This window comes from Bombus pascuorum, chromosome 14, assembly GCF_905332965.1.
Source record: "Bombus pascuorum chromosome 14, iyBomPasc1.1, whole genome shotgun sequence".
In the NCBI taxonomy this organism is placed as follows: Eukaryota; Metazoa; Arthropoda; class Insecta; order Hymenoptera; family Apidae; genus Bombus; species Bombus pascuorum.
Window position 1 is genome coordinate 4019199 of NC_083501.1, and position 27841 is coordinate 4047039.

At 40.4% G+C, this 27841-nt stretch overlaps 1 protein-coding gene across 3 annotated transcripts in view; it reads left to right on the forward strand.

Moving 5' to 3' along the window:
* Window positions 1-27841, forward strand: part of LOC132913882 (optomotor-blind protein) — a 167321-nt gene that overhangs the window by 130839 nt on the left and 8641 nt on the right. For all 3 annotated transcript variants that reach the window (XM_060972507.1, XM_060972510.1, XM_060972509.1), the window contains exons 5-6: window positions 22344-22490; window positions 25517-25593. In XM_060972507.1, the coding sequence (XP_060828490.1) occupies window positions 22344-22490; window positions 25517-25593 (224 nt within the window). The remainder of the gene's footprint in view (window positions 1-22343; window positions 22491-25516; window positions 25594-27841) is intronic.

Sequence of the window (27841 nt, forward strand, 5' to 3'; positions counted from 1 at the left end):
CTTGCGAGTGCGCCAAAAATACGAGACGCTTCTCCAGGATCGTTTTAACTTGAAAAATATTCGTAGGACGCTTCGAAACAGAATTTCTCCAATATTTCGAATAACCCAATATCTGTCGTGTTTGTGCTTCTTCGGGATGCTATCGTACCTTTTATAATATCTACGGTAGCTGATAAAGGAAGGTTCAACGTTTAGAATTAAAACACTAGGAAATTTCGTACCATCTTTTCTATTAAAATTTATTTATCGTGATCTGCAAATAACGATGATTTTCATCGTCGTCTATGTCGAAAATCAAACGATCACGTATTCCCAAAATACCACGTGCATCGAGCTTCAAGGAGCGTTAATTGAAAAGTCGCGCGGCTTTAACGAAGGCCAGGACGGTCTTGCGGTGGCGTTAAACTTCAAACGGCAGTTCGACGAATCGCCTGGCAGTTCGCGAAATCTAATTATCACCCTCGGTCCGAGGTGATAAGATTCCCGAAGCGGTTGGCCGCGGGAACCGAGCCTTTTTATAGGCGCCTCTAATTCGGTACAGCTGCGCCGCCAACGACGTCGTCACGATTTTACAATCCACCCTGATTTTCGTTCTTCCTCTTCCTTCGATTCTCTTTTTCGGTCGTCTGCTGCTCCGACGTGATCTTAATCGCTGCTTTTTATCGTAGAATCGAACAGCTCGGAGGAAAAACGATGTAAACGGGGGAAAATCTTGGCTCGAAGAAAATTGTGGATGATCGTACATGAGAAAGACTTTGACAGAAGATCGTCGACAATTTCAAGAAATCTCAGATGAAATTAATTTACAGTTTCTCTTGAATTAATTAAATTGCTGTAAAAATGCGATAAACTTAATTTGAGAAACTCCTTCCACAGCTTCGAAACCATATAAAAACCTTTTCACCGTGGAAATTGCCGGAGATCTTTAACGGAAGATCGTTGAAAATTCTAAGAAATCTAACTTGGAATTAATGTACATTTCCCCTTGAAAAATACTAAATTGCTGCAAAAATGTGAGAAATTTAATTTTGAAAACACCTTGTACAGCTTCGAAACCATTTAAAACCTCGTCGCCGCAAGAATTGCCTAAGACTCTTAACAGAAGATCGTTCGCGACGCAAGCTGTCACCAAATTGAAATTAATTCACATTTTTCTAATCTTAAGAAGGAAGAAATTGACCTAAAAACAGGAGACTTCTTCGTCGGTTTGAAAACCGTCTAAAAGCCTCTTTGCTACGAGAGTCGCCTAAAAACCTTCAACGGAAGCCGAAGATTTGGAAAGGCGAGTCGGATGGCGCTGTTTGCGCGGGTCGGTCGCGGCGCCCGTTTCTCGAACGAGGGTCCAGGGGACACGGATGTTCGTCGATCGGACATCAGAGGTGCCGCCGCGCAAACTCCATTAGCGGACGCTCGAACGACAGTCGCTGGAAAGGCGACTCCTTGTTGTTTGTCGTTTGAATGTTTTAGGACCTCGACCTCTCGCTTACTTGCCTCCGTGGGAGACAACCGTGTGTTTGCACGGTTTTCCTCTCTCTTTTTCTCTCTTTCTCTCGGTGCTCTGCTCTCCTACCGATTTCTCTGGCGCTTCCTAGGGCCCGTGGACACCTTTTGTGCCACTCCGTGGATGCCTCTGCAAACATGTCTAATTACACACCGGGGTTTCCTGATTGTCCACCGAACTCGGCCACTCAACTACCGAAGTCATCGTTTTGTGAATATTTCTCTGGAAACGACAGATTTTTCCATGGAGTACTTTACGTTGTCCGAAAAGTTTCTTTCGTTTTATGAGGAAATAATAGATGCGCAACGTTTTTTATTTTATATTGTTTCGTCGAATTCCGTACGATCCATTTTGTTCTCTTGAGATAAACACCGCGATATCTCACAGATTTGATTTCACGTTTGTACGAAGATGTATTGTTGCAAAAGACATGTTTGCGAAAGAAAGACACTTTTCCGACAACTTAATACTTGTTACATCGGTCCAGTGAGATATCTTCATAGTGGTCTGCGTTTCGATTAAATGCGTTCAGTCGTGAAACGTTATTACTCATATTCGATGAGTAACTATACTCCTGTTAGTCTTGCACTTGTGTTTGCAATTTTTTCGAAGCTTTTTGATAGTAAAACTTATCGAAAAGATATGAAATATTATTATGTCGGTTACTCTGGACTATTACTCTTGCATTTATATTTGAAACATTTCTGAATTTTGATGCTGTTAGATACGAGTGTTACTGTATCGATTACTGTGGACTATTATTATTCACAAATTTGTACTTAGAATTCTTTTAGCTGCTTTAGAGGTTTTAGTTACTGTGGACAATTGTTCTCGGATTTTTATTTAGGATCTCTTTGGGCTGGGAAGTTTCATACATGAAACATTATTATGTCAGTTAATGTAGACTATTACTTTTGCATTTATATTTGGAACTTTTCTGAATTTTGATAATTTTACATACGAATGTTACTGTATCGATTACTGTGGACTATTATTATTCACAGATTTGTACTTAAAATTCTTTTAGCTGCTTTAGAGGTTTTAGTTACTGTGGATAATTGTTCTTGGATTTTTGTTTAGGATCTCTTTAAGCTGCATAGTTTCATATATGAAATATTATTATGTCAGTTAATGTGGACTATTACTTTTGCATTTATATTTGGAACTTTTCTGAATTTTGATAGTTTTACATATAAATGTTACTGTATCGATTACTGTGGACCATTATTATTCACAGATTTGTACTTAGAATTCTTTTAGCTATTCTGAGGTTTTAGTTACTGTGGACAATTGTTCCTGGATTTTTGTTTAGGACCTCTTTGGGCTGCATAGTTTCATATATGAAATATTATTATGTCAGTTACTCTGGACTAATTCTTGCATTTATGTTTAGAACTTCTCTGAATTTGGATAGTTTTACATATAAATGTTACTGTATCGACTACTGTGGATTATTATTATTCACTGATTTGTACTTAAAATTCTTTTAGCTGCTTTAGAGGTTTTAGTTACTGTGAACAATTGTTCTTGGATTTTTGTTTAGGATCTCTTTGGGCTGGGAAGTTTCATATATGAAACATTATTATGTCAGTTAATGTGGACTATTACTTTTGCATTTATATTTGGAACTTTTCTGAATTTTGATAATTTTACATACGAATGTTACTGTATCGAATACTGTGGACCATTATTATTCACAGATTTGTACTTAGAATTCTTTTAGCTGCTTTAGAGCTTTCAGTTACTGTGGACAATTGTTCCTGGATTTTTATTTAGGATCTCTTTGAGCTGGATAGTTTCATATATGAAATATTATTATGTCAATTAATGTTTACTATTATTCGTGAATTTTTTTCAGAATCTTTTAAGTTAGATTTACTCGTGAAGTATCATTATATTAAATAGCGTGGAGTCATTCATTGATCGATTTGATTGATTATGGTGTTGGGAATTTTTTCGAGGTTTGTTTTAGACATGAAATGTTATAATAATCGATTGCTCTTGGCTATCATTCCTGTATTTGTATTTCACATAACTTTATAGAATCGTTGAGAAACTTTAATAAATGATATTTTCTCGATGGATGGATAATTTATCAAGGATTATAGGCTTTTTATATTCAAATGGTAATCATTCGATTAAAAGTGCGTTTGATTCAGCATTTGCTGAAAATTTCCAATCGAAATGTTCGTCGAAATGTACGATTCTCAAACGAGATCTCTCTCTTCCTTCTGGTTCTTTGGTGACAAGTTGCACGAATAAAACTACATCGCCTAGCTTCCCACGGAAAAAACGGGTCGACACGTCAATTACCAGCATCGACGGCCACGCATCGTTGCGTCGAGTTATTGAGACAGATTGCGATAGAGAGGCCCAGTCTCGAGGTTATCCGTGCGTCTCTCGGGGTCACGGATATTCTCGTGATAAATTCTGATCCACGAAATCCGACGGTTCCAAGTCGTAAAATGAAACGAGAAACGGAAAACCTACACACGTACCAACAAATAAATATACACACAGTATAATTCTCGAGCGATCACGACGTTTAACGCACGCGTCGATTCCCTGTATACATTCCTGTTCAAAAGTTTTTGACATATTAGAATTTTATTACAATAAATGGCAATAAATTTTACTCCAATTTTTGGAGTATTTTTGGAAAATACGTGAAACGTAAATGGTTTCTTGCTTCGACGTTTGGTAAAACGAAAAATGTCGATTCTCCGTGGTTTCTTCGCTCGCGACGTTTATAAAATGACAAATTTCTCCACGTTTCTCTATTTTCTATTTTCCTCGTTTGCTGTCGACAATGCGTCAAAAAGAAGCAATAATCTTTTACAATTTTTAATTGCAAATATCTACGGCTACAAAATTAACAATTAACAACAGGAACAGACGAGTCTCGGGTAGATGGATTTTGCCGCTTGCAATACAACGTAATCACCCGGTGACCAAGATAAAATGACTCGTAAAAAGAGACGAGAGATTTTTCGATGGATTTAAAAATTTGTTAATCGTAGAATTTATAAATATTTTATTACGCCCAAGAGATTCTTCCGTAGTGTAACGTTGCAAAAAATATCGAAAGCCTCGAGACTATAATTGGCAGAAGAATGTCCTTTCCTTGTAATTAATTGTATCTTATTTAAAGACGAAACGTAGGAACGTGATATTCTCATACGTTGGGAAAGGGTAGGAAAAAGCTTGTGTTCGTTGAAAAAGGCAAATCTCCAAACTTTTAAACGAAAGTGTATGTATTAGCTGCTCCTAACTATCTTCTTTACGAGCCCATATTTACGACTTTTCACAGGGTCCTTCTGAAAAGGCATCGTCTTTCAAACGAAACGCCTTGTATCCTTCCTTTCATCATCTGCTGTCAACGCTTTAATTGTTAACGAGCCTCTGTGTTTCTTTTTTCTGATTTTTTCTTTATTAGAGGTTAGCTCTTTTCTTCCTTTTTTTTTTTCTTTTTTTCTTTGATGTTGTCAATGTGTAACATGTCACGCGGTGTCGCCTTTGATTTCGATCGCAGTTAAATCGTTGAGAAAGTGAGGACAGTTTCTACGGTTAAACGACCATTTTTTTCTTCCTTCAGCTGTGAGTTGTTCGAATGGAAATTTGTAGCTTAGATCTAGGGACGGTTAATCGTTAGTTTTATCGTGTCTCGTTAATTGTCGCTTCTTTAACGTCGCCGCTATTTTAGTTTTATTACTTAACTTTATTGCCATAAGGAAGGATAAACTGCTTTTTGGCTTGATGAATGTTGAATAAAATATGGCGGAAGAATCGGGATGTTTTTAGATCGGCGCTGATCGACGCGCTCGCCACTTGTTAATGAATTTATTATACGTCGTCTGGATCGACTTTAATTTCTCGATTATTCGAAGGGAAAGTAAAAGAGCGATCCTCTCGTAGTTCTCGGACAGATTTCGTTCCTTTTATATCAGCGTGGCTGGCTGACATTTTCGATCTGTATTTTTAGCATTTCGTTTAATCGACCACATTAAGAAACACGTATTTGGCGATTAGCGGCGTTTCTTATCTGTACAACCAAAGTGGAATCCATTCTCAAATTTTATGATACTCAAAAGCGATATCCTATTATTCAACTAAATCGATTCTACCAAATTAATCAGAAAACTTCATCCTTTCTGGTTTCTTTTATAAGGAGAAAGATCAGTTTGAAACATTTACGATTGCTTTTTGTCCACCTGGTGAATCGTTTGTCCGTTGTAAGTGCATTTTTTTACTTTTATCATTAAAATATTCTGTCCTTCCAACCTTCGTAGCCTACACGTTTCGCAGTGAAATTTTGTAGCATCCTCTTTTAACGAGAATGGCCTTAGAACGTACGAAAAGTTTTTTTATGGATGACTATACGTTTTAACTACCTACAATTAGTAGATAAGTATACTAATTCGTAAGTAGAGATATAAAATACAGTTAAAAGGTGGCGATAGAACCGAATTCATCTAATAACTCGAATAATCCTAATTACGATCGACCAACATTCTAAACATATATTGGAATAATTCTAATAAATAGAATCTAGAAAATGATGAACATTTAAGCCTGTTAGACACTGAAGATAAATATCACCTCAATTTGCCATTCTTTCTTGAAACGCTGATTAAGTGGCCACCGGTGACCTCGATAACTCAGTTTTTTAGAACGTTTAAAATAAGATAATATTCAGCAGCGTGGCTGATTTAGATAATATCGGCAGAAAAGAAGTGCGCAAATACAACGTGATAGATACCTTGCAAAGATTAAATATTATGGCGTAGTATATTTCAAATTATCGCGGCCTGCCAGTGTGCCAAATACATCAAGTTGGCGTGCAAGTCAACGCGTTAAAGAACCGCCCCGATCGATCCAATGTTATTCAAACAAATTCCACGCTCCGAACTCGCCCCATCCGGTCTTCTGCCACGAATTACACCCCCCGACAACCCCGTCAGAATTCATTCTGCGGCAAGAATCCACGCTGGTCACCTTGGTTTCCGCTTAGCGCAAGAGAAATATCACCCAGAGGGGCTCGTTTGTATTCGAAAAAAAGCGGCGCTCGATTAGCAGCCTCCCGGGGGTGGTCAAAGACGCGAGCCGAAAACGAAGGGGGTGGCGATGTATTCAGTTTTTTCTCCCTTGTTTGCTACCTCTTCTCTCCGTCTGTCCTTCTGCTTTCCTTTTTCTTCTTCTTTCTCTTTTTTCCTTTTTTTTCTCTTCGTGGGTCACGATTGACCTCGTCACCCCACGTGAAAATCACAGGGCTGACGGTATCTCGAGCGGAACAACAGGGGTGTGACCGCGGCGGTAAGTTAAAAAGTACAAGGAAGAAAGGTCCGATAATTGCTTTCAATCAGCACCATTGTTGGTCATCGTGATCTTCGATTCAGAAGGGGGTGGAAGGGGGCTGCTCGGTGTTTCGATGGGAAACTGTCCGGGAAATTGTTACGGGGATCGAGTACGACTGTGCAACGTCCGGATATCGTCCGTAAAATATCTTCTTTTCTCTGTTTCCTGGGACAATCGGAACTGGAGATTGATTTTGAGGGGTGGAACCGAGTGTTTAAAAGATAATCTTTTTTCTATTCATTTACTCCGCCGTTTTTCCATCGCTCGAGGGATATTTGAGGAGACGATTTCTTATTTTTGAAGTTACAAGATTCGTGGAATATTCTTCATTGGTTATAATAATCTTTATTGTGTTTATCGAGATGTTCCTTCGACAAGTCCGATGTCTCGTAGAATATTTTCGATGATACGCGTAATTTCTCATGGTTACTTAAGACTGTCGATGTTGGAGTTTATTTTTTTTTTTTTTTTTTTTTTTTTTTTATGTGGAAACGTTTCTAATCTTTCTACCATTCTTCTTTCGATGCTTCGAGGAATATTCGATGACGTAATTTCTCCTTGAAATTGTCTATTCTACGCAATATTTCTATTCTTCTCGATTTTATTTATTCTTCGAATAATATTCAATACAATATAATTTTTTGTTCCAAAGTTTGTCCACAGATGGAATATTTTTCTTAAACGTATCGAACTTACTACTTTTATTCCCTGTAATTTCTATCTTCTAAGGTTTCAATAAATTTGTTCGACGACGTAATCTTTCGTATTTGAATCTTTCAGTTCGTGGAATATTTTTGCTAGACGTATTACGCTAAGATTCCGCTATGCGTAATTAAACAGAGAGATATAAAAGAGAACATTATAGACGGACATTAATATTCCATAAAAAGTAACGAAGTCGTATCTCACCCTTTCAGCCTGCCAGGCTTTACAACGAGCATTTTTATACATATTTCATTATCGACGCATTTATCGTTTATTTTTCTTCCGCGGAGATTCATCGTATCTGCGTCTCGAAAATTCATTTAAACGGCGTTGCAAAAAGGCGGCTGGTTATTTCCCCTCCTCCTTGTAACGTTCACGATTTTACAATTTAAACGCACAAAAACGAACGTCCCTCTGCTTCTCTCTTTTTATTTTATTATTTTAACGAGAACAAAATTGTGAAAAAGTAAGCGACAGTTGCGTAACAAGCGAGTACGCGACTGTTTTATCTTGTTTGTCACCAGTTATGATAAAGAAGCGACTCCTTTTTGCGCGACATTCGCAGTTTTATAGCGTTATTTGCTTTGGTATCGGGCAAATTTGTAATTGATTAGCTAATGAGCAACAGCTTAACCATTTGTCGGGTACACAATACGAAGTGCGCGGCGATAACACGATAACCAAGCCACTTTTTCTGCCAAGTCTATCCGCTACTAATCGTTCGAAGAAAGACGATTACGCTGTTCTGCAACGCATTTCGTTCATACGCAACTCAATTTTCCAATTAGGGCAACGTACTGGCCGTCGCAAACAGGATTTTAATCACCGGAATTCGTATTTCCTGCGCCACACACGTGCACGTGCTCGAATTCAGCGAATTTTTTTATTCTCCGAGGTTGATTTCGTCGAACCACGCGGCGCCTCATTTATATTTCCCGCGTTACAATTACACGAATATATTTTTTCTTTTTTTTTTTTTTTTTTTGAACTATCCATTTTTTTCAGGGAGTTCGTTATTTCAGAAATGTTAAATTCGTGGAGTTTCGCATTGGCAACTTTGATTTTCGCGGATTGGAATTACGCGAGTTGCGCCACGGTTAGTACAAATTTGCTGCGTTGCGGTTGTGTGAAAGTTATTTTTCAGAATCACATATTTATCTTTTAAAGAATTTGTTATTTTAGGAGGCCTAAAATTCCTCGAGTTTCATGTTGCAAACAATTTGTAGGTATTCAATTTCGATACTCGCGATGGAGAATTGAAATCTCGCCAATCGAAAACGCGCCAGTTTTGTTATTTTCAGTTCTCGATCTCGCAAGCTGAAGCGCGACGAATTCGAAATTTCGGAAACCAAGTAATCGCGACAGCTGTTTTATCTTTGTGAGTATCTGACTTCCGAAGGTTCGATCGCAGAACGTACATTCGAAGAATCGAAATCGCGTGGACTCCTCGTCTTTCGAATTCTCCAGCTTGCAACGTTAAGTATTTATTGAGTTACTTAGCGAGAAATTTAAAATTCGCGCACAAAGTTCGTTTTGGAAGTTTCGAACACTCCAACATCCAGCAATTCGCCCACGAAGTTCCATTTGAAAGTTTCGGACGCTCGAACATCCAGCAATTGGCGCATAAAGTTCGATTTGAAAGTTTCGAATGCTCTAACATCCAGCAATTGGCGCACAAAGTTCTATTTGAAAGTTTCGGACGTTCGAACATCCAGCAATTCGCCCACGAAGTTCCATTTGAAAGTTTCGGACGCTCGAACATCCAGCAATTGGCGCATAAAGTTCGATTTGAAAGTTTCGAATGCCCTAACATCCAGCAATTGGCACACAAAGTTCTATTTGAAAGTTTCGAACGTTCGAACATCCAGCAATTGGCGCACAAAGTTCTATTTGAAAGTTTCGGACGCTCGAACATCTAGCAATTGGCACACAAAGTTCGATTTCAAAGTTTCGGACGCTCGAACATCCAGCAATTGGCGCACAAAGTTCTATTTGAAAGTTTCGAACGCTCGAACATCCAGCAATTGGCGCACAAAGTTCTATTTGAAAGTTTCGGACGCTCCAACATCCAGCAATTGGCCCACGAAGTTCCATTTGAAAGTTCCGGACGCTCGAACATCCAGCAATTGGCGCACAAAGTTCGATTTGAAAATTTCGAACACTCAAACATCCAGCAATTCGTGCACAAAGTTTGATTTGAAAGTTTCGAACGTTCGAACATCCAGCAATTCGAACGCTCACAAAAATTCGAAGCTTTGAACGTTCTAACATTCGCAAGCTCAAACGTCTTCGATCTAAGCGATGATAAACGTTCTCCGATAGCGGGAACCGCGGCAAGAATAAATCCATATCGTTCCGCGCGTCCATCGGCGCGTTGAAAGGCAGGAACATTCCGCGCTGAAGCATTCCGGCCGCGGAAAATATTCAGCGACAGAGAGAAGGAAAATTCCTGTATTCCTGTCGGAACATCGGCGGCAATTTCACACTTACCCCCGCCACCGCCGTGTCCCCGCGGCGTTTCCCATCTTTCATCGCGCGTTTCTACGCCCACCGCCACCGTTCCAACCATCAAAGAATTTTTCTTCCCGTCTGCCACCCCCGCCAGAAGCGTCGGCTCTTTGTAAGCGGCCGGCTGATTTCCGTTTAACGTTCTCCACCGCTGGATTTTTTTTTCCTCCTCCGCGCCGCATGGAAATCGTGCAAAGATCCAGAGGGGGTGGTTTTTCAAAAGACGCTGCGTCGCACGTTCCTCGATCGTTGTTTCTACCTTTTCCTTCGTCCGCTGGGTATTTAAACACTGGATTCCTCGAACATCGCGTTTTTTCTTCCACTTTTCCCCCGTTCCCTTATTTTCTCGATCGTCGTTTTCGTGGGGCCGGTCGATACAGACGATCGGCGAGGGAAAGGGCTGAATTTTATTCAGCCTCAAACGGTGATTCATTTTTCCAGCTTCGTGTCTTTTTCATTCCCTTTGATGGGACGATCGGTAGAAATGATTATCGGCGGAAAACGAAGAAACGTCAGGCGTTAAAGGGCGATTACTTTTAACAGACATTTTTTAATCGTTCTTTGATATTTCTACCTTTTCGGTCTTCCGCTTTTCTTCTTAATGAAACGATCGATAGAAACGATCGTTAGGCCAAGAAACTATAGCGTTAAACGTCGAATACCTTTTAGGTACTTTTTATCTCTTTGTTTTTTCATGATGGAACGATTAGTGGAAGAGAAGGTGAATCGTCAAATATTGAAAAGCGAATAGTTTTCAAAGACACTTGTTAGTTTTTATTTTTTAGTTTGCACCTACGTAACGTTGTAATCGTGGATGAAAGAGATTGAAGATAATATTAACAAGTTTGTTTCTCCCAAGTTCTTTTAAATCGGTTTTAACTTGTTGAAAAGAGACGAGAATCACCACCATCCTCGTTATTGTTAATTTCCTCAATCGATTCGCTAATCGACTTATTCAGCCATCTTGGCCCCTGTTGACCGGGTGCTGATCGAGCCGAGTAAACAACATTCGAAATCACTTCATCCTACAATCTAAACGAGGAGAACTTACTTATCCCGTAGCAATATTTCCATTCGTTGTAATTCGTAATTTATTAAAAATTCTCTAATGTAATTTCTATTACTTCAATAATAAAATTGCTACATTAATTGCTACGTTAATGCTTGACTATTCGATTAATATTTAATTATGAGTCGCACCTTTTTTTCTTCTCACCCAATTACACGATTAAAGTTGAATTATATTAAAATTACATTAAAATTAGATTAAAGTTGAGTTAGAGTTAATTTATTGCAAGGAGACGATATAAAGAATCGTAAATTCCAAGTTTAAAGCATTAAAAATAATTGTATCTCTTAATTGTTCAATTTCTGAATCAAATCAGTGTAACTTCTCTACTGACTGGCTCCAATACGACGCTATACGGTTCTAGTTTCGACACCGAAATTGCAGACAAATTCACGCGCGCTTCAAAGACTAAATGGGACCACTGTCCACGCTTAGATAAGAATTATCGGCCCAACGCGGTTCTTTGATCATCGAATGAAAGTAAATAGGTACTATCGTGGTCCGTTCACTCGACACTGGCTTTGATAATTTACGATTAACCGGGGCAACGATAGATTCCTCCTGAATAAGGAGCAAGGTCTCGAAGATATTCCATCGTCTTATCCAAAGATCGAACGAAACTATTCAAATCTCCAATTAGTTACGAAATAACAGTAAATTCTTCACTGCTATCTTTTCTATTCCAAAAAAATAAAAAAAAAAAAAAAAATAAAAAAAAAGAAATAGTCACAAAACGAAGTGTATTCTCTGAAACTTTTGCTTCACTTTTGTATAAATAGGAAAATTTTATTCTCTTGGAAACAGAAAAGAGTATCAGTGAAACAACATTTATTCTATTCGACAGAAGACTTTCGACCAAGACAGAATCTTCTTTACAATCCTAAGAAAAAGTTCTTTCTTCTAAATCGTCACAGAAAGAAACACGTTTTTGCTTGAGCTTTGACGAAATATGATGCACAAAATCTTGGACCAATTTCATCGAAACCAAACATACATGTACACTCATAGCGTAGCAGTATGTAAGTAGTTGATTAATAACTTCTTAAGGTACAATTCTGAAATGCTGAAAGATTCGGCAAGTCACCAAGGATCACCAGAAACGAACAGACTTAATAGTTGGGTGGACCAGCAACTTATCAAAGCGAGTACCCTCTTCGAGTAAAATTGTCTCTGTGTAACCAAATCCGACACCTCTCACCCTTCTGCTGCACCGCCCTCTCGTGCATCATCCCTTAATTCCTTAATTCGTGGATCGTCCGATTTTGAAACCGCTTATTACCGAGCAGCAGGCTGACCTGCCTAAGAAGATTAGAAAATCTCGAAAGCACCCTCTCTCACGATAAATCAGACGCGTTTATCGAGTTCAGCGTGGGGTTTTATCGCGTCGGATCGGGCAGAATCAGGCCGAAGGAAGGAAGCGAGGAAGGAAGAAAGGCGAGGAACATCGTTGGGAAGCGGTCGAGTCCCGTTCTTCGAGTGCATCGACTCGCGTTCTCATTGGTCGATGGCAAGGCTCACGTGCGAGTCGGCCATAATGCCGTGAACCGGATGATGGAAAAGCCACCCTCGATTCGGGCCAATTAGCTTCCGGCCGAGCAAAGTGCCGGAGAAAGCCCCCGAGGATCCATTTTTCTTTTCCCTCTTCGGATTCTTTGCAGTGCACGATCGCCAAGAGAGCAACCACGACGACGACGACGATATCGCGGAAGACGCGTAATTCGTTCGAGGAAGAGGTACGCGAACAGTCCCACGCGTCACTTCCCCGAATTTAGATCCGATCCGGGGATTAATTGGATTCCGGGGAAGCGAGCCGGTGTCGAAGTTCAGCCAGGCCGATTAACTCGCACAGTTTCTATTCAGATGGCCGCGTGGGACAGAATGGGCCAGTGATTTTCGCTTCACAGACACTTTAGACTTTAGATCGGTCCTCTGAACTCCAGTTATTCTTCTTCTTCCTCTGTTAAGGAGAAGGTTGGCTCGTTTAGAGCGTTACTTTGGGTTATTTAGTTTATTCAGCGACGACAGTGTAGTTTTGAAAGGTTTGTTTAGGTGTATCCCGAGGTGCTTGTCTGCTAGGAGTTGTGTATTTTTGATTGGCAGAATATTAAGCATTTTAATTTGGGAGAATTTGGTTGATTTATCGTTGAGAGGGATTTTATCGTTTCAAACGGAGGAGATAGGTTTGTAATTCAACAAATGGTTCAATGGTTGGATGGTTTTCTTTACATTCGATCAAAATAATTTGAATGTGTTTCGTCGTAAAACGCGACGGTAGACTTGGTTAAATATTTGCATAAATTGGTTGGTTTTAACCGTTGTATAAATTTCCCCAGTTTTCCCGTATAGAACGATCGAGATTATTCGACACCTAAACTCGTTTAAATCCAACGTTCCATTAATGAAATCAATCTCAATTACGTGGAAATATGAAACGAAGTCAAAAAACCCTAACATCGATGTTAAACAAAAATCCTGCCAGTCTTCGACTCTTCGAACATCCACGACGATCATCCCAAGGTCAGTTCTGAAAACTCAGAAACCAAAGGAAAAGAAAAGGATATTGCGTGGTCAAGACGCAACCACTAACAACGACCATAAAAAAACTTTCACCTTCAGACCTGCCGACACTTCCAACAAGCGCAGACAACGTCCCAAAAACACAGTCCACAAACCAGAAAGAGGAAAAGTAAAAATAAAAAGATGAAAGAAAGTGGAGAAGCAACCCCTAACAGGGATCTTGGAAAGAAGTTGAGACAGGGTGAAAGTGTATGGTAGAAGGGTTTCCTGGTGGCTTGCGGAGATCAGAGGTGGGCTAGTCGTAATCGAGTCCAGAACACGTCCCCCTAATGCTGGTCCTCCGCCCAGGGGTAGAAAAATCCACCCCTTTTTCAGCCGGTCGATACTAGGACGACCACCTCCTTCCTTCTCCTCTTCCGCGTTCCATCCCCCTTGGCCGCACCGCCTCGCCTTTTCTTTCTCGCACCCCCGACACACGGAGGACCCTCTGCGCGCCTTGCCTTCGCTCCTCTGCCGCTTCCTGCCGAGGTGGCGCCACAGTTCTCGCCACCCTTTCGTCCACCACCCCTTCTTCTTTCTCTTCCACCCCTTCGCCACGACGCGTGCGGCTTAACGTCTTTTCTACCCCCTTAGGTTCTTCTCACGGACTTATTTTTTCTTTCTTCCGACTTCTTCCTCTTTCCTTTTTCTTTCTCCTCTTTCTCAGCTTTCTCTTCGACCTACCTTTTTAGTTATAGCGATTAGCCAGAAGTAGACAGGGAAAGAGAGGAACGAGTTAATTGCAGATGTTTCGGACATGTTTGTTGTTTGAGACACGTTGTACGACAAGTTCGGAGTGAGATGGGCTCTCCAGGCTCTGCGACAGTCGTCGGTGCCTGGGTTTGACGATTAGGCGTTGTTTAGGGACGTTGAGTAATACGAGTTGCAACGAGTAGATGCTGAGGATGTCTGTGAAACAATCTGTGAAATGATGTTACGAATTTCTTATAAAGTAACCTTCTGCTTTTATGTAACAGCGTAACAACGATAGTTTTAAAATGAGTGATAATAGATAAATAAAGGTTTAATTTTGATATTTCTACTCATTCTTGCGAAACAGTCTAGGGAGTAAGTTTCTCGCTTCCCATAAAGTAACATTCTATTTTCACTGAACCACGCTATAGTAAACACTAAAGTTATCTTATTTCTCGCATGGTAGCACCGGAAGCTTGCCACGTGGAATCATTCAAAGCTTAGAATAATACAGAAGAATAATTTTTCTTTTATATTATTTTATCGAATTACGTCTGATCCATCCTGTAGCAATAGAACAAATTATATTAATTTATGAAATTATGTATGATTCATTTTGTTAGAGAGGACAATACATTATTGTATCATCCCTAACTCGGGAAATTATTTGACAATATACAACAAAAAGAAAGTTTGAAGTTATCACTGACATATCAGTATTGGTAACTTTGTACCAGGTACTTTTCACCGTGGTAACCCTAACTATCCACTTCGGGATATCGTATCGCGTCTATTCGCTGCTCTTGTGAAATAAAAGTCCATTTTCTGAAATTGTTGGAATACAACGATATTACGCGCATAGGTACAAATACTCTTACACAGGCACCCACACAGGCGTTTGAACAGGACACTTACACAGGTCATACTCGTTACTGTATAGAGAGTGGGGTTCAAAATATTTAAGGGATCATGGGTCACTACCTAAGTCTAGTCTGAGAGTAACTGGCCAACAATCAACAATTCTTGCATACGTTGTTAATTATACCATATCACTCGCTTATATGCATTTGGTTCTGTAGTTCTGTTTAATAAATATCACCGAATATTATTTTAACACAAACATGGTGTTTTCCACAGATTATTAATCTTAACATTAAGATTAAATTCTAACAGAAATTACGATAAAATTGAAGTGACATTGAAACTTTCCTTCGTCCGCCACTTCACAGAACTGGCACCTGAGCGTAAAAAATTCCTCGGAACACGATAACACGCTTCTAAAACCGAAAATGCCAAAACTCCAGGGAAACAACGAAATGCTGAAGCCGAGAGCGGGGCAACGGCATGTCGTCAGAAGCGTCGCCGAGTCCGAGTTCAGTGGGAGAAAGGCGGTCGTTGGGAAAACCGAGAGAGGAAAAAAGGCGAAGGAAGCTCTCTCCGGTCGTTTCAGAGGCTGTGTGCACCGCAAACTAACTGCGCACAGTTGCCTTATGTACGGAGTCTAAGTAATCCTCGAACCATCAGCTAACTTCTTAACCCTCAAAGTGAAAAGGGCCGCCTCGAGCCGCGGCGAGAAAGAAACAGAAAGGAAGAGAGTGGGAGAAAGAGGGTTGGAGGGCACCTCTTTGTCTCCACGTTTGTCCGCTTCTCTCGCCGCGCGACTTTCCGCGCGGAAAGAAGCCGTCGATGACGTGCAGCCTTCGCCGGCAAACCCTTTCGGCGTTCAGAGAGACTTGTTTGCCCTTCTGTAAGATCGGTTGACCAAACAACGCGGCCAGGACCTCGCTGACTACGCGTGTCCGCCGTGGAATTCCTCTTATAGAATCTGTACTCTCTCTTTGTTGGCTTAGGAAGTTGAGTAGGAAGCTGGAACGTCTTACTCCATTTGGAATATAGGGGATTAGCGGGGATCGAGTGTTTGATATTGGTGGATGTTGCTTGGCTTCGAGTGGAGATCATCGTGTACCTACGGAAGACGAGTATAATGTTTTTGATTTACTGTTTCGGCGAAGAACCATCTCGCGTGAATTATTTTGGCTTTCGCCGACGTTCGAACAGACGTTAACATTTCCTTTCGAGAGAACGATCGAGTTCTATGGTTCCTTCGACATTTCTGATCCTCGGAATGATCAGAATACCTCAGAATTTGATGTTGAATTTGAGAGGCAAGATCAATTTTTCGGCTGATTTTCTTCACGGATATCCATCGATCCAAAGGTGTTGTAGTATACGCCTACTACTATCGTAGTATACAACGACGAAAGATTTCTTTGCGTTACCTTATGCCTTACGAGAATTCCGTACACTTGTGCATCTGTACATTTTCCTTGAAATTTGAAATACGTAAAAATCCGCGCTCTGATAGTATCGAAGGAGCTGGTCTATAAGTGCACCACGACTCACCATCTCAGATTGCGTCTCCGAAATCCGCCACCCATAACCCTCCATCCTTTAACTTTACAACGTGCAGCTGGAAGAAAAAGAGGCAAGCGATCAACCAGGGAAATAATCAGCAGCGAGCTTAAAGTGCTACCAGTGGTCGTGTTGTCGGGGCAAAGTCAGTTGAAAGCGGAGAGCGACGCGCGTTCGAGCGGCGGCTGATCGGCAGGAAACGAGGTGGAAGCGTGTGCAGGTTCGTGATTCGAAGTAGGTGGGCCCCAGGTAGCCAGGACAGATAACACCCGGAGATTACCGCGGACAGAGTCATTAGCAGCGTCGGCTTCTGTGTCGGTCAGGATATTCTCTCACTTTCCTCGGCCTCCCCCTTTCCTGCCTCCGGTGTCCGCCTCTCCCACCCCTTTTATCTGGCCGGTCAATTCACGCGGCACGATACGTATGTAAGTCGCCGGAGTCGTCTCCATGACCAGCCTCCTCTCCTCGTACCTTGACTTCGCTGCTTTCCAGTTCCTTTACGCTCACGCTACTACCTTCTATGATACGTCTTGGTATATTTGTACAATTGAATTATCGTTTACTGGAAGTTCGAAATCGCAGAAGTACGCAGAGTGCGTATAAAAAGAACGTATAAGATATCCAAAGTATGATAATACTCGCTGTAATAGTTGGAGAGTGGAACAAATATTCGCTTAGTTTCTTTACTCGTATTCCTAAAGATTCGAATTTCCGTTTACATCGCAGTCTCTGTGTAATCATTCTGTCTTGGATTTCTATGTATTTATGGGAAATGTAAAACCACGGGAGTACAGCGGAGTGCGTATCTAAAACCCTCTAAGCGTAGCTCTCGTTGTGGCTGGCTGTTCAAGAGCTGGTCGTTTTTTGATATTTCCTGACACCTATATACGACAGTTTTGTTTCTCGTGTTCCGAGAGATCGATCGTGTCTAGTACGCGTGGATCGTAGTTTGTTATTCGATATTGGAAATGTAGAAGGACGATTGTTTCGTACGTTTGAAACGGATGATGATGCTGTAAGGTTGCTTCCGAGCTGACTTTACGACGTCTTGGGCGTTAACGTGGCTGAATAATTTCATTCAAAGATTATATGGTCCTGTTACAGTGTAACAAACGATAACAAAATACAAAGAATATTTATTATAAAAATTGACTTCAACGATTTCCTGACTTCCATTTCGTCGTCCGTTCGAAATCGTCGCAATTAAACTTCTCCGTGTTCGTTCAATTTATCCTCAAACATTTCATCGATTCGATAATAAAACGTTGAAGTGGTCACCACTTCTAGGAAAACTCTACACCTGGTCTTTTTAGTTTTCTCAAGCACCGAAGCCATCGACAGCGTATAGACAAAAGACTGCGTCGAAGACAAACCATAAACTGTAGACAAGCGACGATGGCTTCGGGGCTTTCGGTCATAGGGTAACACTGCTAGCTTGCGGATCTGGACCAGCTCAAATTATATTCCTACTTGTATTTACTCTTCTGTATTAAAGTATACTTTCTACTTTACAATTTATCCACGCGTTCCTCTGTTCACGCATCTAATAACCTCAACATAAAAGACACCGTATAAAGAAGCGATTCCAAGCCAACTCGAACGTCTCAAAGAATCTTCGGCAGAGAATCAGAGCCGAATTCTTGGGAAAAGAAAAGCGGAAAGCTCAGGTACACGATTAGACCTAGGAGAAGTACTAATTGCAGCGATGTACGTTCGCACATATTTTCCACGGCGCCGGAGGCGTGTCGAAGCCAAAGGTCCAGCAGAGGGAACGAAGATAGCAGAAACGCCAACTTCTGCCAACTCGCAGCTTCGAACGAAACGGAGTCGAGGCGGATCGTAAATAAAAGAGCAAGAAGACTCGCTGGTATTCGGCTTTGATAGGCTAATGACAAACGCCTAGATTGGCCGGCTTATCAGTCGAGCAGCGCTAATTATTTCCCCTTTGTGCGGAGCCGCGCGTAATGGCGGCCGCCGCGGGCCAGCCAGCTTCTCTCTTTCGCGTGATCGCGATTTCCACGTTGGACGCGCGCCGTTTTATTTATTGCCGGATCCGTCGCAGCTATTCCCCTTCTCTTCTTCATCCTCCGCTATCCACAGTTCCATTGGACACCGTTTCTCTCTTTGCCGGGCCGTTATCGCGCGGACCTTTGCCCTTCATCCTCCCCTTTCGTTTCTAACCAACGTTCGTTTTCGAGGACTTTGGTTTCTCAGAGCGGATGACGTGGGCGCGGACAAGAAACGTCGCGCGATGTCCTTTGCCTGACAAGATGGATGAGTTTTTGTTGCTTCGTTTTATCGTTCCTTGTCGGCTAGACAAGCTTCCTGGGCCGAAGGTGGAGGCGGCTGGAGCTGGTTGGATGCTGGTTACGAATGGGATTTCTATGCGTTTATGGGAAATACGATGGTACAGAATATGCAGAATACACGTGATGAGGAAGCACGTGTAGAAAAAGTATGTCTCCTTTTATGCAAATTCAGAATTTTGAGATAATTTCATCTGTAAATCTCCTATATACGTGAATTATTATATTCACGTATGATTTCCAATGATTACAGAAGTTCCTTTTTCTCAAATTTCCTGATTTTTAATCGCAGTCTGAATATTATAAAAATACCGTGAAACCATGTTTAGATACAAAAAATACGTATGGTGTGTTGACGCCGTTGAATTATAATAGCTCGATGAGAAATGTTCTTATCTTCTAACTTCGAGCTTCGAATCCAATCGATGACGTCGATTAGACAGTATTTCGTGAGACTCGTATAAGTGGATTTATGTAATTCTTACATCCACACGATCAGATATAACGATGGAATAAGAGTGTGTCTAATAGCGAATTTGATTCAAAGGGACGATAAAAGAGACCGATGCTTGAGTTTCCTCTTAGGATTACCATAATTAAAAAAAAAATAGACACGCCTCCGTCGTTCGATCCTTTTTAAAGATCGAAACTAATAAATCTGAATATTTATTTCGTCAATAAAAAAAAAAGAAAAAGAGACAAGGATTTAAAGAACACAAAAGTCCAATATACATAACACGACAAAAATAGTTTTCCATTAAATGGTATAATTTCTTCCACTGCTGCATTTTGTAATAGACAGAGTATATCCTCGTACTTTGTATAAATATTTGTCCATAGACTGTGCTGAATATTTATCGGTAAAGAGCGATGGGATTGAATAATACAAAAGTTTAATACAAATAACGAAAAATGGCGTTCCATTGAAAGTTCGTTCGTCAGAAGCGGAGGATCGTTCGCCACGGCCGTCTTCTTATAAAATAGTAACCGGCCTGCTGTTCTCCATTACGAAAATTCCGCGGCGTAATTACCGCGACTCCAGGATGGAACGTAGATTTATCGAGACGCCAACGAAGCTGCGTCCATTCCACGATGGAATGTCCTGTGCAATCTTGTTAGCTGCTACCGCGCCATTTGCATCGTCGGCGCGCGTGCAACCAGACGCGACTAAAAGCGAACCGATCGTTTTATTTTGCCACGAATCGCTCTTAAAGCGTTCGCCATTAAAAACTGAGATTGCGCCGGCGTTTCTTTCAAAAAGCAGCCTCGCGAAGCTTCTTATTCTCACGTGTCCTCTGGACCCTACAGGTCTCCGTGATCCTTCAGATTTCTCCGCTACGTCTAATTAGATTGCCGATTTTTTGCAACTTGGTGATTTTTGAGAATATAGTTAGACAAATAAAAAAAAAGAAAAGAAAATTCTCTCGCCTATCGAATATTATTATAGAAAACCTTGTGCTTTGCATACCCTGTGTATTTTTTTATTTTACGTGTATCCTGTGCAATTTTGCATTTTCAGATTTCGCGGTCTATTTATGATATTTAGGAAAACTTGGAAAATAACCGAGGTGTTCCAAAAGAAAAGGACGCAGACGCCAATCTTTGTTCTTTTTTTAGAAACGCAGCAGAGGTACTTTAGCATTCTTGGTTCTTGTCCAACAGATTTTAATTGGTTCGAAAATATTCATTATATTACTTGTATGTCGTATATATGTACTACGAGTGCTACGTTGCCGAAGAATTATATTCAATTAAATCACGGAGTTGTGTACTTCATAAATAAATATAGCGAAGAATATTGACAAGAATTATTATCGCTTTTATACGAGCTTTTACGTTTCTTATATCCTCCTTCTTTCTTTCTTTTCTCTCGGTTTCAAATCAGATCAAAAAGGAATAAACGATCGTTGTGTAACGTGATTTTTAAAGTAGCGAGGAAATTGGAGGCTAACGACGGTAAGATTGAGGGTAAAATTGAGAAATCGAGATGATACGATTGGCATAAGGTATAAAAACGATAGTCGTCATCGTCGTGGCGGAGACATTGGTTTTACAAATGAAAGAAAGACGAGCTTTAGAACGAGTTTATACGAGTCGATCAGCAGTGCATGATGCAACTTGAGCAACGATTATGCCGCTTTGCGAAATAATCTTCTCAATCTGTAAACCGCGCTTTCGGAATGCCACGAGCATGATAAACTCCGACTAGAATTCGTGTCTCTTCTGTCCTGCTTTTCCTCTTTCTCGTGATTTCTCCCTTCCGCTGGGATATCTGGCTTGTTTGTAGCAGCCCATCGCGTATAATATATTAGCGAACAAAACGTCGTTTCACGTAACTGGAAAGTTTGATTCGTATAGAAATCGACGATACTTCGATGCAAGTAAATTTTCGAATCGTGTTCGACTAGTATATTCGTGGTGGGCTGATGTTGGAGCAAGTTGAAGGCGAAATCGACCGACACTGGCTGTAAATTTCCGAAGAAGGTAAAAACAAAGATGGGAAAAAATTGAATTTTATTTCGTCTGAAGATTCCTCTATTAATATTGAGAATATATCTATGAAAAAACATTTATATCGCGTCCAAGTTTATTAAATTTCCAAATTAAATTTTGTCTACCATACAAATCAATCATTCATAATCATCTTACAAAATAAAATTCATCTACCGTAAGATTCAATCAACGAGACATTATTTTGTCTAAAAGAAATCGTCCAGTCTTTCTCAATTAGTATCGAAAGCGCGTAAGCTTCTAAGGGAAATTTCCAAAAATTAAATCTTCACGTTTCACCTTTTGCTAAATGAATAATATTCGCTGTATTCCACGTCTAGTGAGAATTTCCATTGCCAAAAGTCTCATATCTAGAGATTATTAAATTCCCTAGTTAGACTTCTCCGTATTCTGTATCTAGTAAAAAATTCCATCGCCAATAAATTACAATCTCGAAAAAATCCAGTAATCCGGATAAATTATCAGAAGCTGGTATCATAAATTCCCAAATAAAAATATTTTCTAATCCAAATTTCTAATCCACGATCCAGACCTGCCATTAAGGTAATCCCAGCAGTGTTGCCAACCTACACAGATAGCCTGTACGCGGAGGCGGTTTTGCTCGTGGCAGCCAGTCGATTTCCTGAAAAGCACGCTCGAGAGAGGAAGAGAGAATGAGAAACGATTGCGAGCACGAGCTCAGAGCTGAAACAGTCTGTCCCAATGTACGGTCCATTGGTTGTTTCAGACGATACTGAACTCGATGCACAAGTACCAGCCGAGGTTTCACCTGGTGCGGGCCAACGACATCCTGAAGCTTCCCTATTCGACGTTCAGGAGTTACGTTTTCAAGGAGACGGAGTTTATCGCGGTGACCGCCTATCAGAACGAGAAGGTGAGTGAACGTCTGCTTCCTACTTCCGTTAACGGCTGGCGGTAGACTCGATCGAGTCTGTGAAAACGCTAGGGGAAAACTCGTTAGTCTAGCTGGTCTCGACCAACTCTCTGATCGACTCTGGCCTTTTGTCGAGACCACGGTTTTGTTCGATTTCAGTCTCTTTTGCTCGTCTCTACCACGCAGAAAAGTTTCCAGGTGGAAATTGTCGTCTGGAGACTTTCTCAGATTTATAGGGATTTTTTCTTTTTTTTTTTTTTTAATTCCGCTTCTATAGACAGGAGTTTTGGGGATCGATCGCGGCTTTTATCGAGGAGCTTGCGAGGGAAAGGAGCTTATACGTAGAGTTTTTGTGCATTTGTGGAGAGTTTGAAGGTGCGAAGATACGCGAAACTCGGGTAAAATAGAAAGATTTATAAAACAGGCATGTTAACGTTAGAATATTTAGCGACACTACTATTATTTATTATAGAAATATGAATATGATATGAAAAAATATGAATTTGCATAACTATCCTCTGTTTTTAAAACGAAATGGCGAATAGGGTAAATTATGTAGGAAATTTTAGTACTAGTTTTTTTTCTTTTTAATATTACGGTTCGATTAGTAATCGAAGGTTATAGGGGAACATGATGATGATAAAAAATGCGGGAAACTTTAAATAATTGAGGTATCTTGAGAGATGAAGAGGAAATCGTAATAGGCATTGGAGAGATGTTTTTCGTAGAATAGTTGATTAACATGTTAATTAATATTTAGTCCCATTATTCGTGTGTGCAAAGGTGATTGAGTGTAACAGCGTTATCCGTTTCTTTATTGGAAATTTATTATCGAGCCATTACCTTTGCATATTAATTATCGAAGTTTAGGACCGAGCCGGTAGGGCCGGGTATCGAATTAATTAAATTAATTAAAGAAAATGTTGTAATTAACGGTCGGGTTGCAGCCCAACCTCGACAATTTAATTAACAAGCTTGCAATCGTTTGTTCGCGAAATTACGGCGAAAAACAAAGCAAAGAATTAATCGACGAATTCGGGCTTGCGTCAATTAGAATAAAGAATATTCCACTTACAAATTACATTGCTTTTTAATCTTTATCAACCCTTTGGCAATTCAATGTACGATCACGGTGTCACCTAAAAATCAAACAAACCTTGACATCGTCTTCAACCCTATCCGAGTAAATTCCAGAATTTGAGATAAAGCTTTTTGTAAAAAAAGATATTATCCAAACACTTTGATTTCTATAGTAATCAGGTAAAATTTAAAAAGTAAGAAGATGTTCTCGTACCATTTAATTTATTAATTTAAGAAAAGTCCAAGTCCGTAGAAATAAGCATAGAAAGCACAGTATGTGAAGACGCATAAAATGTTCAAAGCATAATACTCGCCACAGTATCTAGCAGATAAAACAAATCTCCGTATACACGTTCGTTTTGATTATACTCGTAAAAAAAAATAAATTTAGCGTAAGCATCGTTCGGTCTAGTCATCAGTTTCCAATTTTTACAAATATATTTTTACAAATAAATTCTATAACCTAAGAAAATATCGTTGCTCCGTCGAAACTGAATATTATTCATCCTTCTTTAATTTGTAGAAGAAATTCGTTGGAAAGCCAAAGGAGAAAGATACGTTATCACACCCTTATCTCCAGGTTATTCACATAGCCCCGTTATTTCCAATAACTTCTACCATGAGTCCACCGTAATCGTTTCGACATCCATTGTCCCACCCTCTGTACGCGATCGTTCTTTCCCAGAACTCTTTTTCAATAATCAAATACCGCAACGATCGGTCCAAGTTACGAGGAATCGACGATCCCACGAAACAACCGGCGAGATCAGCCGGGTTTCGAGAAAGTCAGAAGGGCCAGGCCACTCGAAAAGATCCACATAGGCGATATCTTTCTTCTGGCGAGCAGGAGATACCGGGAAACAGAGGCGATAACGGGAGAGGGAAGAATCGCGCGACGAAAAATACGGACAAGGGGCCCCTTTTGCGCCCGCGCCCAGGAATCAAGAATAACGCGTACCGGGAAGCAAGCAGCTTCCGGGAACCATCTGGCCATTCTACGCGCCAAAGGCGATTTTAATTAACCGGATCTGGACCAACGAAAAAATTGTCCATTGGTCCAGATTTCTGCCGTTGCACCGATCTCCAGCGGAATTTTCTTTTCTCAATGTGATTTTATTCTTTGCAAACTTTCGGCTAAGTTTTCAACGTTGATCGAAGAGATTTCTGTTTTTCTGGTAGAAATGGAAAGGTGGCAACTACTATGCTTTTTTATGTTTTAGACGTTTACTGAGTTTTTTAGTATTCCTTGAGATTCGTTTTTAACTCTTTGCAAAAGGTAGTATAATGTATCTGTGAGGGCGATCGGAACATAAAATCTCATTATATAAATTCATAGTTTACATAAAAAATTGCGTTTAATTCATACTTGACAGCAAATTTTACGTATTTCGTTACTGAAATTTCGTTATTATATTCGTTATTAAAGGAAAAGCTGTACTATTTACATAAATCAAAGGGACGTCGAATAATATTGAGCTAATGGGTTGAAGATATTTTTTGGAAATTTTGCAATGTATCTGTTACGGAAATCGGAGGTGACTATGAACAATACGTTTCCTTCATAGGGTCAGGGTTTTTATTTTACATTTTGGAATTTATTATTTAGAAGAATTGTAAGATATTATTTGTAGGAATTATAGAAATTCAGATAATAGAATGAAGATATTTGCTATATATTTTTAAACCTGTTTTATCGTAATTTAACGTAGTATGTGAAATGAATTGTTGAAGACATTGTGGAAACAGAGTTTCCATTTATTTAAGCAAAATGTATAGGGATGTGTAACAGTGTTGTCGAAATGATCTCTTGCCGGGATGTTTGTTAATGAGGCCTTTGTCCAACATTGACAGCGTATTCGATTAATTATTCTCGGTTTTGTGTTACTCGCAAATGTCGATATCTCATTAACGAAATGCCGTAGCATTGTAATTCCCTTTTGTTGCAGATCACCCAGCTGAAGATCGACAACAACCCGTTCGCGAAGGGATTTCGGGACACGGGGGCGGGGAAGCGCGAGAAAAAGTGAGTATCGCTTTCAAAATTTCATTAAAGTAGAAAAAGTAAAAGCCGTTGCTTAAAATTCTAAAATATTTTGGTTCAGTTTACTATTTTAATGATTTCATTGTCAGAAGATGAAATTCATCGGATAACGAATGCTAAATTCCTTGGGAAAGCCCAGTTCCAATTAACCAACCACAAATTATTATATTTTAATTACAGAATCATAAACAAAATAACATAAAATATAGATACTTTAGCAAAACCATTAACCTACAGAAGCAGCTTTAATTTTAATTCCCTGTATCGAAACGATCATCGATAAATATTTTCAAACCTCTTTAGAAAGGAACAAACGATTTTATAGTGGATAAAAATTCACAAAAATTAGAAAACTCTAATTTTCTCGGATTAAAGAACAGAAACTAAAAAATCGTCCTTTAGAAACCAGCTGAAAGGGGCAACCGCGTAATGGTCTACCCTCTCTCCGGATCGTAACCCCATCGAACAAAAAGCAATTCCAGATCCTGTCTTCTAGATGGACCTAATTGATCGTCGAGCTTACCGTGCTCTCCCCTCGATCCTCGCTATTAAGCTGAACGGATCAGGGCTCGGGGTCAGCCCCCAGGGCCGGGGGTTGCTTCCACCGGGGCTCATTTGCACCCTGGTATCGTCCATTTGTATTCAATATCGCGGCTTTACGAGCTTATATAAGCGAGGGTCGCGTATACTCGGACCCGTTTCAATTTCATCCGGGGGGTTTCTGTTGGCCCTCGAGTGGATCTTGACGAGGTTAAGTCGCTCTATGCATATAAACCTCGTGCCAGCTTCGTTAACCTCGCTAATCCTTGCTACACGCGAGTCAAAGCCGCGTAAGCTTCGCCAATTTGTCGTCTACGGGACGTTCAGGTATCGTCATTGAGGACTTTGAGGAACGGACCAACTAAACGGACTTTGGGGTGCTTTATGGGAATTTAATTGGGCCCACAGGTTGGCTTCAGGGTTGCGGCGAATTTCGGTGACATGTGGTTTTTTGGTGTCTTCGATTAGTTTAGAATTCGGTTAAGGTACACTATATATCAATACGAGAGCTTGGTTTTTTGGGTGCTGGATGAATTTTTGTTATCTTCCTTCGTTACTATTTTAGAATCGAATCAAGAGAATAATTAATAATTAATATAGTTGGATTTTGGGTGCTGGGTGATTTTTTGGTGAAGGATGGCTCGTTGTCTTTCTTTCTAATTATTTTAGAATCGAATTAGGAGAATAAGGCATAGGGTAAATGACGTTTTTATTACCACAGAAATAATAGATCTATGATTTTCACATCTTTTCTGTTTAATCCTGTTGCGGTCGAATTAAGAAAATTCCGAGATGCAGAATAGGATAGAAATACGAATACGAAATACGAATGAAGGAAAAGAAATTCTTCCTTCAAACTTAATAAACTTTCTTTTACCGGAATAATCTAACGTTGTTAAAAAAAACACCCCTTCAGAAAAAAAACAATTACCCTAAAGCCATCGAATTTCGGTTTATTTCCCAAACGTAGAACGTAAAATATAGTCGGAGGCGGCCGGTGGTTTCAACGGTTCCTTAGATAAGTGCCCTGCAGGGTAGGGGGTGGGATTGGCGATGGGAAAAACCACGGGAGGAGGGGAGAGTACGGAGGAAATTCCGCGGAAATTGAAGCGACGCCCGACGCACCGGCCGGATAAAGAAAGGGCGAGGTTAATCGAGAAAATATGCAAAGCAGGGGGGCGCGTCGTGGCGCCGCCTAATTAGAATAAGGGTTAGTTTTGGCTTATGGTTTCGGTTAAGGGTGGTCGGATCCCATCAGGAAGCCGCAGAGAACCGGGAGATGGAGCGACGCTGGTTAGAAAGGGAAAGAGCGAGGGAGAGAAGGAGAAGCGAACGGGGTTGGAACATAGCCAATCATCGGATTAGCATACTGATGCTCAGGGGCGGCGCTGTCGTTAGCGTGGAGGGTGCTACTTGGTGGCTTTGAATTTTATATCGCCGCTACAGCCAGTAACTGGCGCATAAAGGCCGGTTTCGTGGTGGGGCGGACTACTTCCGGCGTACAAGGCCTCCTGCTTTATTTTCCTTCCTCTTTCTTTTCCTTGTTCCCTTTCTCGATCCTTTTTTCCTGCTTATGGTTTAAACATCCTTCGTATCGATACGTCGCTGCCACTTTTCCCATCGCGATAAAGAAACGTAGAAATCGTTGTTGCAGTTTTCATGGGAGCTTTTTGCGTTCGCAGGAACTTCG